At 44.5% G+C, this 14,386-nt stretch overlaps 2 protein-coding genes across 2 annotated transcripts in view; both read right to left on the bottom strand.

Annotated features, from left to right (window-relative positions):
* The window catches only part of bmp7b (bone morphogenetic protein 7b), a 94,775-nt gene extending 93,040 nt beyond the window's left edge, over positions 1–1,735 (bottom strand). Inside the window, exon 1 of the mRNA XM_055652084.1 lies at positions 805–1,735. Coding sequence (XP_055508059.1) covers positions 805–1,198 — 394 coding nt within the window. The 5' untranslated portion in view covers positions 1,199–1,735. The remainder of the gene's footprint in view (positions 1–804) is intronic.
* Positions 1–14,386, bottom strand: part of eapp (e2f-associated phosphoprotein) — a 261,478-nt gene that overhangs the window by 189,861 nt on the left and 57,231 nt on the right. The gene's annotated exons all lie outside the window — the stretch shown is intronic.

The following is a 14,386-nucleotide window of genomic DNA, read 5'->3' as shown; positions in this document are numbered from 1 at the left end:
TACCGTTTTGGCGAGGTTTTGGAACATCGCACACACGCACACACGCATACATACAGCCAAACAAGAGGGGAGTTTCAGTAATATATAGATAGATGGGCCAAACACAGGCAAGTGTAGATGGGGCATTTTAGTCAGCGTGGGCAAGTTGGGCAGAAGGGCTTGTTTCCACGCTCTATGATTCGATGACTCTCCTCTCCTTAACTGACACTTTTTTGTCTCCTTATCACATCTAGCCTTTGTCATTTATTCAATCCATCTGCATATCAGACCCCTCTCACCTGTACCCACCTGTCACTTGCCAGGCTTTGTCCCGTCTCCACCACTCTTTTCCAGCTTTCTCCCCCCCTACTACAATCAGTCTGAAGAAAGGTCCTGACTTGAAATGTTGCCTGTCCATTTTCTCCCCAGATACTGAGTTCCTCCAGCACTTTGTCTTTTGCAGTAATTTGAGTGGCTGGCTTGAGAGATGTCACCTGGACTCACCTTCAGCAAAGTACACAGTTAATTTTCTCTAACAATTGAGAGAGTAAGCAGTAAGGGAGAAGTAAAAATTTAACTTTAAACAGCCTGAAATAAATTAAGCAGTATTTGCTAAAGAGATTTGTTCCAATCTTTGACTTACAATTTGATTGCCACCTGTAGTGGATTCTCACGCAAGATGCAAAGCTTTATCAAGAATTTTAATAACTATCTAAAGCAAGGTGTGCCGCACAGGGAGGTTATGCATGGAAACCCACAACTAAAGCATTAGATCATGTTCATAACTACGGCAGCAATTCTTGAATTGAAATAAATTTAACTCACCCAGGTTGACAAAGCTCATTACCATGTCTGCATCACTGAGGAAGGTACTGTCTTGCAGGCTGGCCAAAGGTGGTCCCTGGGTGGTGAAGAGGGCTCTGTAAGGGTATGAGAAGCCCTTCGCATCCTCCATTAACATGGAATTGTAGAGATCCAGCATGAACATGGGTGCAGAGTTGTGCTTGCCATGCAAATGGGGTCGAGGGCGATGAGGCAGGCCCAGGATCGAGAGGATTTCTCTTTGCATCTCCCGTCTTTCCTGACTTTTTAGGCGCCCGTGGATGAAACTGGAATGGATGGCGTTGTCTGTGGTTAAGTTCCCCAAAACTGATTGCAGCACAAAGCAGTTCCACAGAAGCCCCACTGCAGCTTTTTTAATAAACAGCAGGAAGCTCATTCTTAATCAGTTTGGACAGCTATGTGACTCTTCTACACAAACATGGTCACGTCTCTCTCTCTCTCTTCTCTCTCTCTCTCACTTTCTCTCTCTCTCTCTCTCTCTCTCTCCTCTTTGCTTCTTTACAGCTCAGACGAGGGTGCTCAGGCACTATGCAAAGCTATCCAAGTTAGGTTGTAGTTCAGGACCCATGCTGTGTGAACCGGCTCCCACAGTTCAGCGAGAGCTTGTGAGTACTTCACCTACAAGAGTTGCAATACTTCTGCATGTAAATCAGTGAAGTTGTCTAGTGCAGACGGAGCCAGCAGGAGGCTACTTCAGTGGGAGGAGCACCCTTTAGTCTAAACTCAAAAGTAGCAACAGAAAATTATCTGAATGTCTTAAGGGCGTCTGTAATTAAGCAAGAGGGAGGAGCTTTCAAATTTAACTACTTGTTGATGAAGCGGTAAGGGGTGAGTCAGACACAGGGGCAAGATGTTTCATTGCTTTTTCTGTTTACTGAATTAAAAACGAAGTTGGAAGGGGGGGCATTATATATGTAATCTTCTTATTATATAAAGTTTCCTTTCCGTGGATATGTGTATAGGAGGAGAATGGTAGTTTGGGGCGGCAGTGATGAAGGTGAATGGAGGTGGGTGTGGGGGTTGTTACTTGACAGAGAAAGAGGAGAGGGAGAGAGAGAGAAAGAGACAGAGCACTTTCAGAAATATTCTGAAGGTTTCCCATGCAATGAATTGAAGCGCTGTATGGTCAATATCATAAGCTAGCATGTCTGTCACTTAGAGCATAGTAAAATTGTGCATTCAACACAAATATTGACTGTTTAAAGAGAAATACTTATAAACCAAATTTTATTTTTTCCTATTTTAAACATTATTGAGATATATCTTTAAGCTTTCTCTATTTGTGTTCTGAAGATATTAACTTCATCCAGAAACAGGTTTCCTTCCTTCTTGAGCTATTTTGCTTGTCGGCTGTCCATTATGTGGGATGTAGATTTGCATCCATTCTTGCCTCTATCCACATGTTGGTCATGTCAAGTGGTTATTTCTAGGAAGCTGCTGGATGTTGGTGCTTTGATTGCATTGTTCTTTCAGTTAGCCAGTTGTGGCACTGAGGCAAGTTGTGACATGTCCAAGCACTTACAAATCAGCCAGGTTAGCACAGGTCAAGGGATGAAGATTTTGGCTCAACACCAGTGTTGCCAAGTGATTCAGAGGGAGAGAGAGGGATTTTAGTATCATGGAGGAATAATTATGACACCATTAATGAGCAATGACTCAGCTCAACCTCCTGGGGAAGATAGCGATATACAGCTGCACAAACAAGACTGTGGCACTGCCAAGTTTTCTGTGTTGTTGGCTTAACTGCTTTTACCATGTGTCGAGCTAAATTAAACTTCTGGTTCCAGGTTTGATTCCAGATTGTAATAAATGTTTCTCATTTAGGAGATTTAGTTTAGTTTACAGACAGTGCGGAAACGGGCTCTTCAGCCCACCGAGTCCGCGCCAACCCACAATCCCCACACATTAACACTATGCTACACACACTAGGGCCAATTTACACATACACCAAGCCAATTAACCTACATTCCTGTATGTCCAAACTTCCTAAAAGACAGCATCCGTAGTCGGGATTGAACCTGGGTCTCCGGCGCTGCAAGCACTGTAAGGCAGCAACTCTATTGCTGCGCCACCGTGCTGCCTAGATGGTGTAGGTAAATAAATAGATAGATTTATGGGTAGAGATTATGCTTTGGGTTTGGATGCGGCCGTTATGATTGGAGTTTGGATTGAAATTAATGTTTAGGATCAGGTTACGTTAGAATCTGCGTAATGGGATGAGGGACTGGGTTGGATTGGTCAGAGTTAAAGTTAGAAATATGTCAGGGTATAAGAGTTAGGCATTCAGTGTTAGATTTAGAGATAGGACTACAGTCACAGTTTGGGATAAAATCCTAGGGTAATCAAGCTTAATGTCAAGGATAGAGGATGGTGATATATGGTTGGGAACAAGATCATGGAATTCGGAGTTAAGGTCAGGGTTACATATAGCAATGAGGTTCAAACTCATTGGAAAATCAGCCAATATAATCAAAGATTTGTTCCGCCTTGGTCATTTCTTTTCTCCCTGCTCCCATCGGGCAGAAGATACAGAAGCTTAAAAGCGCACACCGCCAGAATCAGGGACAACACCTTCCCCTCTGTAATTAGGCTTCTGAACGGTCCTTCCATAAGCTAGGGTGCTATCCAATTTATATCTACCCCATTGCAGACGGTGGACCTTGTCTCTGAAACTGTTGCGCTACAATGCTGAGAATTATATTCTGCACTCTATCTGTTCCTTAGGGTGTAATTATTGTATTTGAGTTCAGCTTGATAGTATCCATGTTTAATATTATCTAATTTGATTGGATAGCATGAAAAACAGACTCCTTAGACTTTAAAGATACAACGTGGAAACGTGTCCTTCGGCCCACGAGTCCGTGCCCCCCAACGATCACCCCACACACTAGCACTATCCTATACACTAGGGACAATTTACAATTTTGCCAAAGCCAATGAACCTACAAACTTTGGGGAGCTTGGAGAGTGGGAGGAAACCGGAACACTAGGTCAAAGATTAGGATCTGTACCACTTGCAGGTTTAAAGGTCAGAATCAAGGATATGTAACATTAGAGGAATAAGTATAAACCAGGGGTTTTAAGATTAGAGTTCGTTTGGGATTAGAGAATAGTAATTGACTCCTATTGCCCGTTATCTTGAGGGTAGTATCAATGTGCGACCATCATCAGGCTGACTGAGATGCCTTGTTTTATAATAAATACAGAATGAGATCATTCACACTCTCAGGTCCATGTAGGCTCCAGGGGAACAATCCCTTTAGTCCCATTCCCCCTCTTCTCTTTCCCCAGTACCCCAACAACAAATTCTTCCTCATATGCTTATCAATTCTCTTTTTGATTCTTTTTGCACTTATCTTGCATAAAGGAGTAAGTTACTGTGGTAGAAACAAAATGCTGGAGTGACTCAGCGAGTGAGGCAGCATCTATAGAGAGAAGGAATTGGCGACATTTCGGGTGATGGGAGTCAGTAGGTTTGTAATAGATGTCGGTCAATAGTCAACAGTTTCCTGTGATGGAGATGGTGAGATCTAGAAACGGGAGAGATGTCGGAGATGATCCAAGTGAATTTGACTGCAGGATGGAAATTAATGGTGAAGTTGATGAAGTCAGTGAGTTCTGCATGGGCGCGGGAGGTAGCACCAATGCAGTCGTCAATGTAGCCAAGGTATAGTTCGGGTTAGGGCCAGTGTATGCCTGGAACAAGGATTGTTCGACATACCCTACAGAGAGGCAGGCATAGCTAGGGCCCATGCTAGTGCCCATAGCTACGCCTTGGATTTGGAGGGAGTGGGAGGAGTCGCAGGAGGAGTTGTTGACAGTGGTCAGTCAACCTACCAGCAAATCGTTTGGATATGTGAAGAACTAGAGAATCCACAGGAATCAATGTGGTCATGTTAATCCTGGCTAAAATTGAGCAGCCATAGTACCCAAAATTTAGTAAAGACTCATGTATTGCTAAGCCATTTTGGTCAAGTCTGGTGTGCTCTGCAGAAATAGGACAAGCTTCTGAATGGTGCCAGTAGGTCTGGGACCCAGATCAGTATTGCATATTCAATTGTTTAAGAAGGAACTGCAGATGCTGGAAAATTGAAGGTAGAGACAAGTGCTGGAGAACCTCAGCGGGTGCAGCAGCATCAATGGAGCGAAGGAAATAGGCAATGTTTCGGGCCGAAACCCTTCTTCAGACTGATGTAGGGTGGGGAGAAGTAAGGAAAAAGGAAGAGGAGGAGCCCGAGGGCTGAGGGAGAGCTGAGAAGGGGAGGAGACAGCAAGAGCTACCGGAAATTGGAGAATTCAATGTTTATGCCGCTAGGGTGCAGACTGCCCAAGCGGAATATGAGGTGCTGCTCCTCCAATTTCCGGTGGTGCTCACTCTGGCCATGGAGGAGGCCCAGGACAGAGAGGTTGGATTCGGAATGGGAGGGGGAGTTGAAGTGCTGAGCTACCGGGAGATCAGGTTGGTTAATGCGGACCAAGCGGAGGTGTTCGGCGAAACTCCCTGGTCAATTCTTCCCTTCCCTCCTGCACCACCCCCTCCCCGGGCACTTTCCCTTGCAACCGCAAGAGATGCTATACTTGTCGCTTTACCTCCATTCAAGGACGCAAGCAGTCGTTTCAGGTGCGACAGAGGTTCACCTGCATCTCCTCCAACCCTATCTATTGCATCCGCTGCTCTAGATGTCAGCTGATCTACATTGGTGCGACCAAGCGCAGGCTTGGCGATTGTTTCGCCGAACACCTCCGCTCGGTCCGCGTTAACCAACCTGATTTCCAGGTGGCTCAGCACTTCAACTCCCCCTCCCATTCCGAATCCGACCTCTCTGTCCTGGACCTCCTCCATGGCCAGAGTGAGCACCACTGGAAATTGGAGGAGCAGCACCTCATATTCTGCTTGGGCAGTCTGCACCCTAGCGGCATAAACATTGAATTCTCCAATTTCCGGTAGCCCTTGCTGTCTCCTCCCCTTCTCAACTCTCCCTCAGCCCTCGGGCTCCTCCTCCTCTTCCTTTTTCCTTTCTTCTCCCCACCCTACATCAGTCTGAAGAAGGGTATCAGCCCAAAACGTTGCCTATTTCCTTCGCTCCATAGATGCTGCTGCACCCGCTGAGTTCCTCCAGCACTTTTCTCTACCTTGCATATTCAATTGACAGATGGATGGGATTTCTGCAGAGGACATCCAAGGTAATGTAAAATGCATGAAGTTAATTGGATAAATGCAAACTAAGTGTACATGTTGTAAATAATGTTGCTAGACATTGTTGATTGGTTAAAGTGTTAATCCCCTGGCCGGTTTGTTTGGATGCCAGGGTAAATGTTGAATTATTCAAGTTCTGTTAGCTTCCTCTACAAGCTTCTCCTGCAACAATGTAAAGGACATTTTGTCATTGGTCTGTGTAACTGTCAATAACGTATATTGTTGTAATTTATATGTTTGATTGGATTGTAAACAGACCACCCTTCTGTAGCTCGGCCCCTCAAGGTTCGGGGACCTATAAAAGGCAGCCCCACGAGGTCCTTTGTCGATCTTCTGGAAGAGCGCTTGGGACTGTGTGACCTTTTGGAGTGTCTCTGCTTGCACGAGGCTGAAGGGCTTGGCCAGGCAGATTCAAGGATCGAACCCACAGTTGGTTTAGGTATCGTATAGTGTAATTTATTGTGCTATCCAACAATAACCTTTAGTTGTTCCAGTGCTTGAATCAGTATTTTGTTGACAGAACTAGTCTGGGGGGGGAAGCTTAGAAGAGCTAATTTACAGTCACACAGAGCATGCACAAACTCCACATTTAGTGAGTGCGTAGGAAGGAACTGCAGATGCTGGTAGGGAGGAAGTAACTCAGCGGGACAGGCAGGATCAAGAACCTTCTTCAGATATTGGCTGAAGGACAAATATTAGCTATGACACTATGAAGAGCTTCCTAACTCTCCTGTGATCTCTTGTATTGGCTAAGAGGGCAGCTGAACCTTGGTCTAATGTCTCATCCAAAAGTTGCCACCTTCAACATTCAAACATGTTCACAGGACCATATTGTTAAGCAGAGAATATGGGCTGATATCTGCAGTTGGACTTGAATTCAATAGATTCCTCCCCATGTATTAATTCCTTATAAATAGAGCCAGGATGTTTAGGCGCTAAAAATCTCCGAAATAGGCAGGCAAAAAAACATAATAAAATTACAAAAAAGGCATTTATTGACAAAAAAGGCATAAAAAGGCATTAAATGTTGTGAGGAGACAAGCTTACGTATTTCCTACCTTCAGTTTCTCTGCCGCCGACTTGTGTTTAGCTGTCTGTACATGCTGGGAGACAAAATATTTCTTCTCATGATTCACTGCTTTCTCACATGCTTTGCAAAACAGCACACAGTTGTCTGTAGAGAATATATCACTCCCGTACACTCTCACCAAATCGTTCGGTTTTTTACAAGGCGTTGACTTGACTTTAGGCATTTTGACGCTTGCAGGGGTAGATCCTACAGGAGCGGGGATGCTCAGGCAGGCCAAGTACAAGCTGAGAAGAGGAATCAGAGCTGCCAAGGAAAGGTACTCTGAGAAGTTGAGGAGCAAGTTCTCAGCAAATGACTCTTCTTCAGTGTGGAATGGCTTGCAAGAAATCACAAGCTACAAGAGGAAAACCCCCCGCTCCTTGGACAATCGTCAGCTGACCAATGACCTGAACGAGTTCTACTGCAGGTTCGATAAACGGAAACTTAACCCTGGTACCCCCACACCCCATCCCAACCAACACTTCACACCTACTCACAACTTGACTCCAGTTGAAAAGACTGGACCCTTCCCCACCTACTCCTCCCAATCAGCACTTCACACCTACTTAAAGCATGACTCCAGTTTGCAAAGACTGGACCCTTTCCCACGCACCCCTCTCCAATCACCACTTAACACCCACTTACAGCTGGGTTTCGCCCCGGTGGTGTAAAATTTCTTGTAAGTTATGTTAAAATGGCAAAAAAGGCTGATTTAGGCACTCAATCATGAAAAAGGCATTATCTTCCTGAAATCATCAAAGAAGGCATGAAAAGGCACATGGCATTTATGGCAAAAACTGGCTCCACTTATGTATTAGTTGGTGTGACAAAGTATCCAGCACAGGTAAACAGCGGCAGGAGTGGACTAGAAGGCAGTTTCCCCATGAACAGAGCTCTTCCACTTTCTTTATGAACTGACAAAATCATAAATACAGTTTAAATACAGCAGGATAGCAGTTAGTAGTAAAAATAATACAGCTGGAAGAACAATGAATAACAATAAGAGCTGAACGAACAGTTAATAAAAAATAAAAACAGCTGGGATAATAATGAATAATTATCTAATCAGAGCTGGGATGGCAGTTAATAGTATCAGTCAATTGGGTCAACATTTAACAATAGCCAAACATACAAGAGATTATAAACCCAAACATAAATTAAATGGCCCAATCATAGATTAGAAAGTTGCCAATAATAACTCTACCATGTGCATAATAGTTGATGACAAATAATTACAGCTGATAGATTGATGAAGAACAACATAATACCAAAGCTACAACAATATATTAATTAAACACAAATGGGCCGGCCAGTGGTTACAGAAAATATAATCATAGGTATATCACCAATTAGAAGCCTGTTTAACATCTAGACAGATGAAAGGAAACATGCAGAAGTCTGAAAATGAAACTTAACAGCAATGTCAGAGGGCTTAATTATGTGTGGAAAATGCTGATCTCCAGTCTGAGGCCAGGCGCCAACTCTCAGACACCTCCTCCTTCTTATCCTTGGACCATGACCCCACAGATGAGCACCAGGCCATTATCTCAAACACCATCACTTCCGGCTCCCTGCCCTCCCAAACCTCCAACCTCATCATTCTCCAGCCCCACACGTCCCGATTTTACCTTCGTCCCAAAATCCACAAACCTGACTGTCCTGGCAGCCCATTGTTCTTGTCCAACCAAACTTATTTCCACATACCTCAACTCCATCCTACCCCCCCCCCCCCCCCCCCCCCCCCCCCGGTCAAATCCCTCTCTACCTATGTCGAAGACACCTCACACCCTCTGCGTCTCCTCCATGACTTCCGTTTTCCAGGCCCCCACTCCCTCATCTTCACCATGGATGTCCAGTCACTTTACACCTCCATCCCCCATCAGGGGGGTCTTAACACCCACCGTTTCTTCCTCAACCGCAGAACCAACCAATCCCCGTCTACAAATACTCTCCTCCGCTGGTCCTTACCCTCAACAACTTTTTCTTTGACTCCTCCCATTTCCTCCAAATCCAAGGAGTAGCTATGGGCACAAGCGTGGGCCCCAGATATGTCTGCCACTTTGTAGGGTACCTCGAACATTCCTTGTTCGAGGCATACCTTGGCCCTATCCCCGAACTCTACCTCAGCTATATTGACCACTGGCTGAAGACCAAGTGACATGTCTTGTAATCCTCAGACTCACTCTGGTGTTAGGGTCAGTGTAAAATCTTCAACCCTGATGAGGCCAAGGAGAATTTCTACACTGCCCTTGAGAAAGCTCTGGCTTGGATCTCAGAGGGAGATAAATTGATCCTCCTAAGTGAATTTGGAGCGAAGGTCAGGAGTGAATGGCAAGGAGGAGACTAGAGAAAGTGAATTCGAGAGCAGTCCACTTTCTGATGAAATGCTTGGAACACAGTCTTGTCATAAACACCATCCTGTTTTAGCCGAGAAGCATGGCATCACCTCAGAACCAGGCATGGCTCCTTATGAGATTATGTCACCATTAAAGCAAAACACCATAAGGGTGGCTGCCTCACTCATAGGTGCTGATGACTGCTGGACCAATTATTGCTTAATTTGCACTGCTATTTCCATTAGCCTGGCTCCAAAACATCAGCATAAATAAATATAATGCAGTCGAAATTCACATGGTCTCGCTGAGAAGGCTCTTCTCAGTTAGCTCCTGGATTACGTGGATAATTACTAAGCAACAGGAGCTTGAACATCAGCAGTACATGGACTGCCCTGGTCCATCATAAATAGCATTTGTGAAGAGACTTTTGCCTCTCTACCAGAAACCAAGTGGGCTGGTTTGCTTGGAATGACCTGCAGAACCAGGAACAAATTACCCATACGATATTGAGGGATTGAAATCTCCAACATGCCTTAAAGGAAAACTGCACAGCTCTTCAGAGACTTGAAGGCTGAGGTCCAACAAAAATGTTGTGACCTAAAGAGCAGCTGGTGGGTGGATAGGGTGCAGGCAATCAGTAAGTAGTCAATAACCATGACGTGTGGATTCCTCAGACTGTCGAGCCTTTCACAGCTGAAACCCCAAGAGCACACCCTGCAGAGAAGCAAGAACAAAGGAGAGTTTGAGGACGGAGAGTCAATGTTATTATGAGCAGATCAAACAACTGAAACTCTGTTAATCATGCAGGTTTCCCCGATTCCTTTCTGTAACACAGTATATTATAAAATCTCATCATCACCCCATGTCAACTGAAAAACATTAAAGTCTCTGGAGCAGATGGTATGCCTAAAGGTCTAAATCTTGGTAAAGAGGAATTTTTGGCACAAATTCACAGCTTTGTATCCAGCTTTTATGGAAGAGCTCAAGAAAGCTTAGATGAGGCTTAGGCAGAGGAACAACTCCATGACTGTTTGGAGTCTGTAGACTGGGCAATGTTCAGTGACTCAGCAACGGACCTGAACGAATACGCCACAGTCGTTACAGACTTCATAAAGAAATGTGTGGAGAACTGCATCCCTACAAAAAACCTTCTGAGTGTTTCCGAATCAGAAGCCTTGGATGAACTTTGAGATCCGCACTCTCCTGAAGACCAGACACCGGGCATTCATGTCTGATGATACAGTGGTCTACAAGAAGTCCAGATACGACCTTGGTAAGGCCATTAAAAAGGCCAAAAGGCCAAAAGTTGGAGGATGAAACAGATGTTCGGCAACTGTGGCGGGGCCTGAATGCAATCACCTGCAAGGCGAAATCAGGAGGTAGCTCGTATGTTGACTAGCATCACTCCCTGACGAGCTCAATGGGTTTTACGCACGCTTTGATAGGGAGAATACTGATGTGCCTTCTCGAGCCCCCATTCGCTGTGATGGTATTTCAGTCACAGTCACAGAAACTGGCGTCAGAAATTTCTTCAGAGGGGTGAACCTTCGAAAAGGGTCTGGACCTGATGGTATACAGGGTCGTGGTCTAAAAACCTGTGCAGACCAACTGGCTGGAGTTTTTACGGACATTTTCAACCTCTCACTTCTGAGGTCTGAGGTTCCCACGTGCTTTAAAAGGTCATCAATAATACCGGTGCCCAAGAAGAGCAAGGTGACATGCCTCAACGACTATCGACCAGTGGTACTAATGTCAGTGGTGATGAAGAGGTTGATCATGGCGCAAATCAACTCCTACTTCGACAAAAACCTGGACACACTGCACTTCGCTTACCGCCACAACAGATTAACGGTGGATGCGATCTCGCTGGCTCTCCACTCCGCTCTGGACCACTTGGACAACAAAAACTCATGTCAGGCCTTTATTCATTGATTTCAGCTCGGCATTTAATACAACATCCCCTCCAAGCTGGTTACCAAATTCGCAGAACTGGGTCTCTGCGCATCTCTCTACAATTGGATCCTTAACTTCCTCATTCATAGACTACAGACTGTTCGAATTGGTGGAAAGGTGTCTGCCTCGACAACAATCAGCACGGGAGCACCTCAAGGCTGCGTGCTCAGCCCCCTGCTGTACCAACCCTATACTTATGACTGCGTAGCTGGTTATAGTGCGAACTCCATCATCAAGTTCGCTGATGTGGGATGTATCACTGATGGGGACGAGTCGGAGTATAGAAGAGAGATCGACCGACTGACCAAATGGTGCCAGCACAATAACCTGGCCCTCAACACCAGCAAAACCAAGGAACTGATTGTGGGCTTTGAAAGAGGTAGGAACCTCCAAATTGCCATTGACTTGTTCAATAAAGTGGGTGGCACAGTGGTGCAGTAATATAAAGGTTAAAACAGGCTTTGCAGCTAAAATCAAGTTGTCTGCTTACAGCCCCGTTGTCAAGCAAGCAGGCTCACCTAGGAAACCAATTGGATCCTAAGGAAAATAAATGAGCTTAAAAAAACCGGAAAACCGAAGAAACCCACTTGGTCACAGAGAGAACATGAAAACTCTGCATTGGCAGCACCCATGGTCAGTATTGAAGCTGGGTCTGGCACTGTGAGGCAGAAGCTCTATCAGGTGTGATACTATGAATAACATCAGTTGCTACAGGATACCTGGCCTCAGACTGTTTTTGCAGTCACAGATTTTATCTTGGAGGTTGCTCAGTTCGGGAAGATTACAGAGTTGATGACAAGCAAAACCATGGAGAAAGGAAGGAAAAGAATGGTATTTTCAAATGCACTATATCAGGAGATATTTTAAGACAATAATCTCAAGGGTGATGGGGGGAGTGCACTTGATGTTGTGCCATTGTGCCATCTATTTGTTGCTTTATTGAATCTTATTCCTGTATTTTACTATAATAGACATAGTTGTTTGTAACCTTGAAATGTTCTTTCTTCAATCATTGATCCAAATCCTCAAAAACCTGTTTGTATCATTATATTTTTGGCATTGTTGGGAGGATTCAATGAAAACGTGGAAATGAAGATTGGAGAGCCAGAACCCACAATCTTTCAGGTCCCTGGGTGTATGGACAATTCTGAAGGGTATGGGAGCTTGGCTAATGTAATAAGCAAATGGAGACCACCTAAGAATTGGGAGAGAGAGCTGTCGGGTTAGCCAGGAAAGCTCCCGTCTTTGATTATTACATGTTTGAACGGAACTGGCCTCCCCAAAAAGAAAGAGGATCTCCCACATGTGGGATGGATTCTTGCCACTGCACGAAGGCAGCAGTGTGTCAAGAACAAAAAACTTGAAGCTGAAAGTGAATAATTTTAAAAATAGTTAGCCGCCTTGAAAAAAACAGGCGGTGTGAACTTGACTGACAAAGCAAAGTCTGTGAAGAAACGGGCAAATAAGGTGTAATTGAAATAAATCAATTAATACAGTTCAACAGCAAAATAAATTAAATAAGGAGTGGTGGTTAGATCTGGTAAAAAAAACATGCACAAGATGAATGTGTATCCAACCATAAGGATGGGAATATTTGGTGTTCAGATGCGTCAGGCAGAAAATGACCATTGGGGAAAGAAGAGGACAAACCAGTAGGAGAAGCTAGACCACTAGTCCGAACCAAAAGTCAAAAATAAACAGAGAGAAAATAACCAAATGGCTCAGCTGGATCTTCTGATTGAAAGCACAGAAAGCACAGCCAGGAATTATAGTACCAGTGAATTATAAGAATTAGGAGCCAGAATGAAATAAAAACCTGGTGAGCCATTCGATGCTTGGCTGTAGAATCCAGATGAATTTAAAGCAGAATGAAACACATGGGTGCTAAGTACACATCCACTCATTGTAGTAGTAGTATGGCATGCTGGTGATGGGACGCATTATCTAGTAGTGGATCACCTAGGCCCTTAGTGACAGCTACCTTATGGTCATAGACCAGGAATCAGAACCCTGACCATGGCGCATAGCCATTTCTCGGCTACAGGATATGGCTTCACAAACGGGGATGAATGGGAAGCATCTTTCAGGTCCTGAGGCCGACAGTTCACAAGCGGCACGTGAAGCATTGTGATGAGAACATGGTCTGCTCATCAACGTGGCATCTTGCCGACTGTTTTGTGACCAACACTTGGAAGGACCGTAGCAGAGGTTGCTAGTATGGTTGCACTATTGGAGGAAGTGAAACGGAGCAGTCAAAGCGAATCTGGGATAAACCAAGACTGAAAATAAAGTCAAGATGGGGACAAATCAGAATAGACGGAAGATCAGTTGCTAAGAGATGTTTGTAACTCTGTAAAAAAACAGGTTGGAAAGTGATAAAATCAATGGTCTTTTGACTGACATCATCTATGTCCTTTAAAAACAGCAGTGTGGGTCAGGGCAAACATGTTCAGGAAATCTTTACGTTCCTAAATCTTTCTTTGATATTATTGACTCCAAAATTTCCTTATATATATGGCAGAATAAGAATTCCAGACTAAGTAAAAAATACTCATCACTATCCTAAATGACTTACACCTTTTTCTTAAAATGTGGCCCTGGTTCTGGACCCCCCCCCCCCCCCCCCCTCAACACCAGGAACATGTTTCCTGCCTCTAGCGTGTCCAAACCCTTAACAATCTTATATGTTTCAAATGATTCCCTCTCATCCTTCTAAATTCCAGAGTGTACAAACCCAGCCGCTCCATTCTCTCAGCATATGACAGTCCCGCCATCCCGAATTAACCTTGTAAACCTACGCTGCACTCCCTCAATAGCAAGAATGTCCTTCCTCAAATTAGACAAATTAGACAAAAAAGACAAATGACTGCAATATTGTGGGAAGGCCTCTTTGGGGCAAACCCATCTGGCAAGATGTTTTGAAACAAGCCCAATGCGTAACCATCACCGCGTAACGCGTGGATGTGCACATGAAAGATGACTTTTACATGATACTGCGGATCAGATTGT

The sequence above is a fragment of the Leucoraja erinacea genome, chromosome 21, assembly GCF_028641065.1.
Source record: "Leucoraja erinacea ecotype New England chromosome 21, Leri_hhj_1, whole genome shotgun sequence".
NCBI classification, from domain to species: Eukaryota; Metazoa; Chordata; class Chondrichthyes; order Rajiformes; family Rajidae; genus Leucoraja; species Leucoraja erinaceus.
Note: the sequence above shows the minus strand (reverse complement) of the source record. Positions and strands in the feature narration are given on the sequence as shown.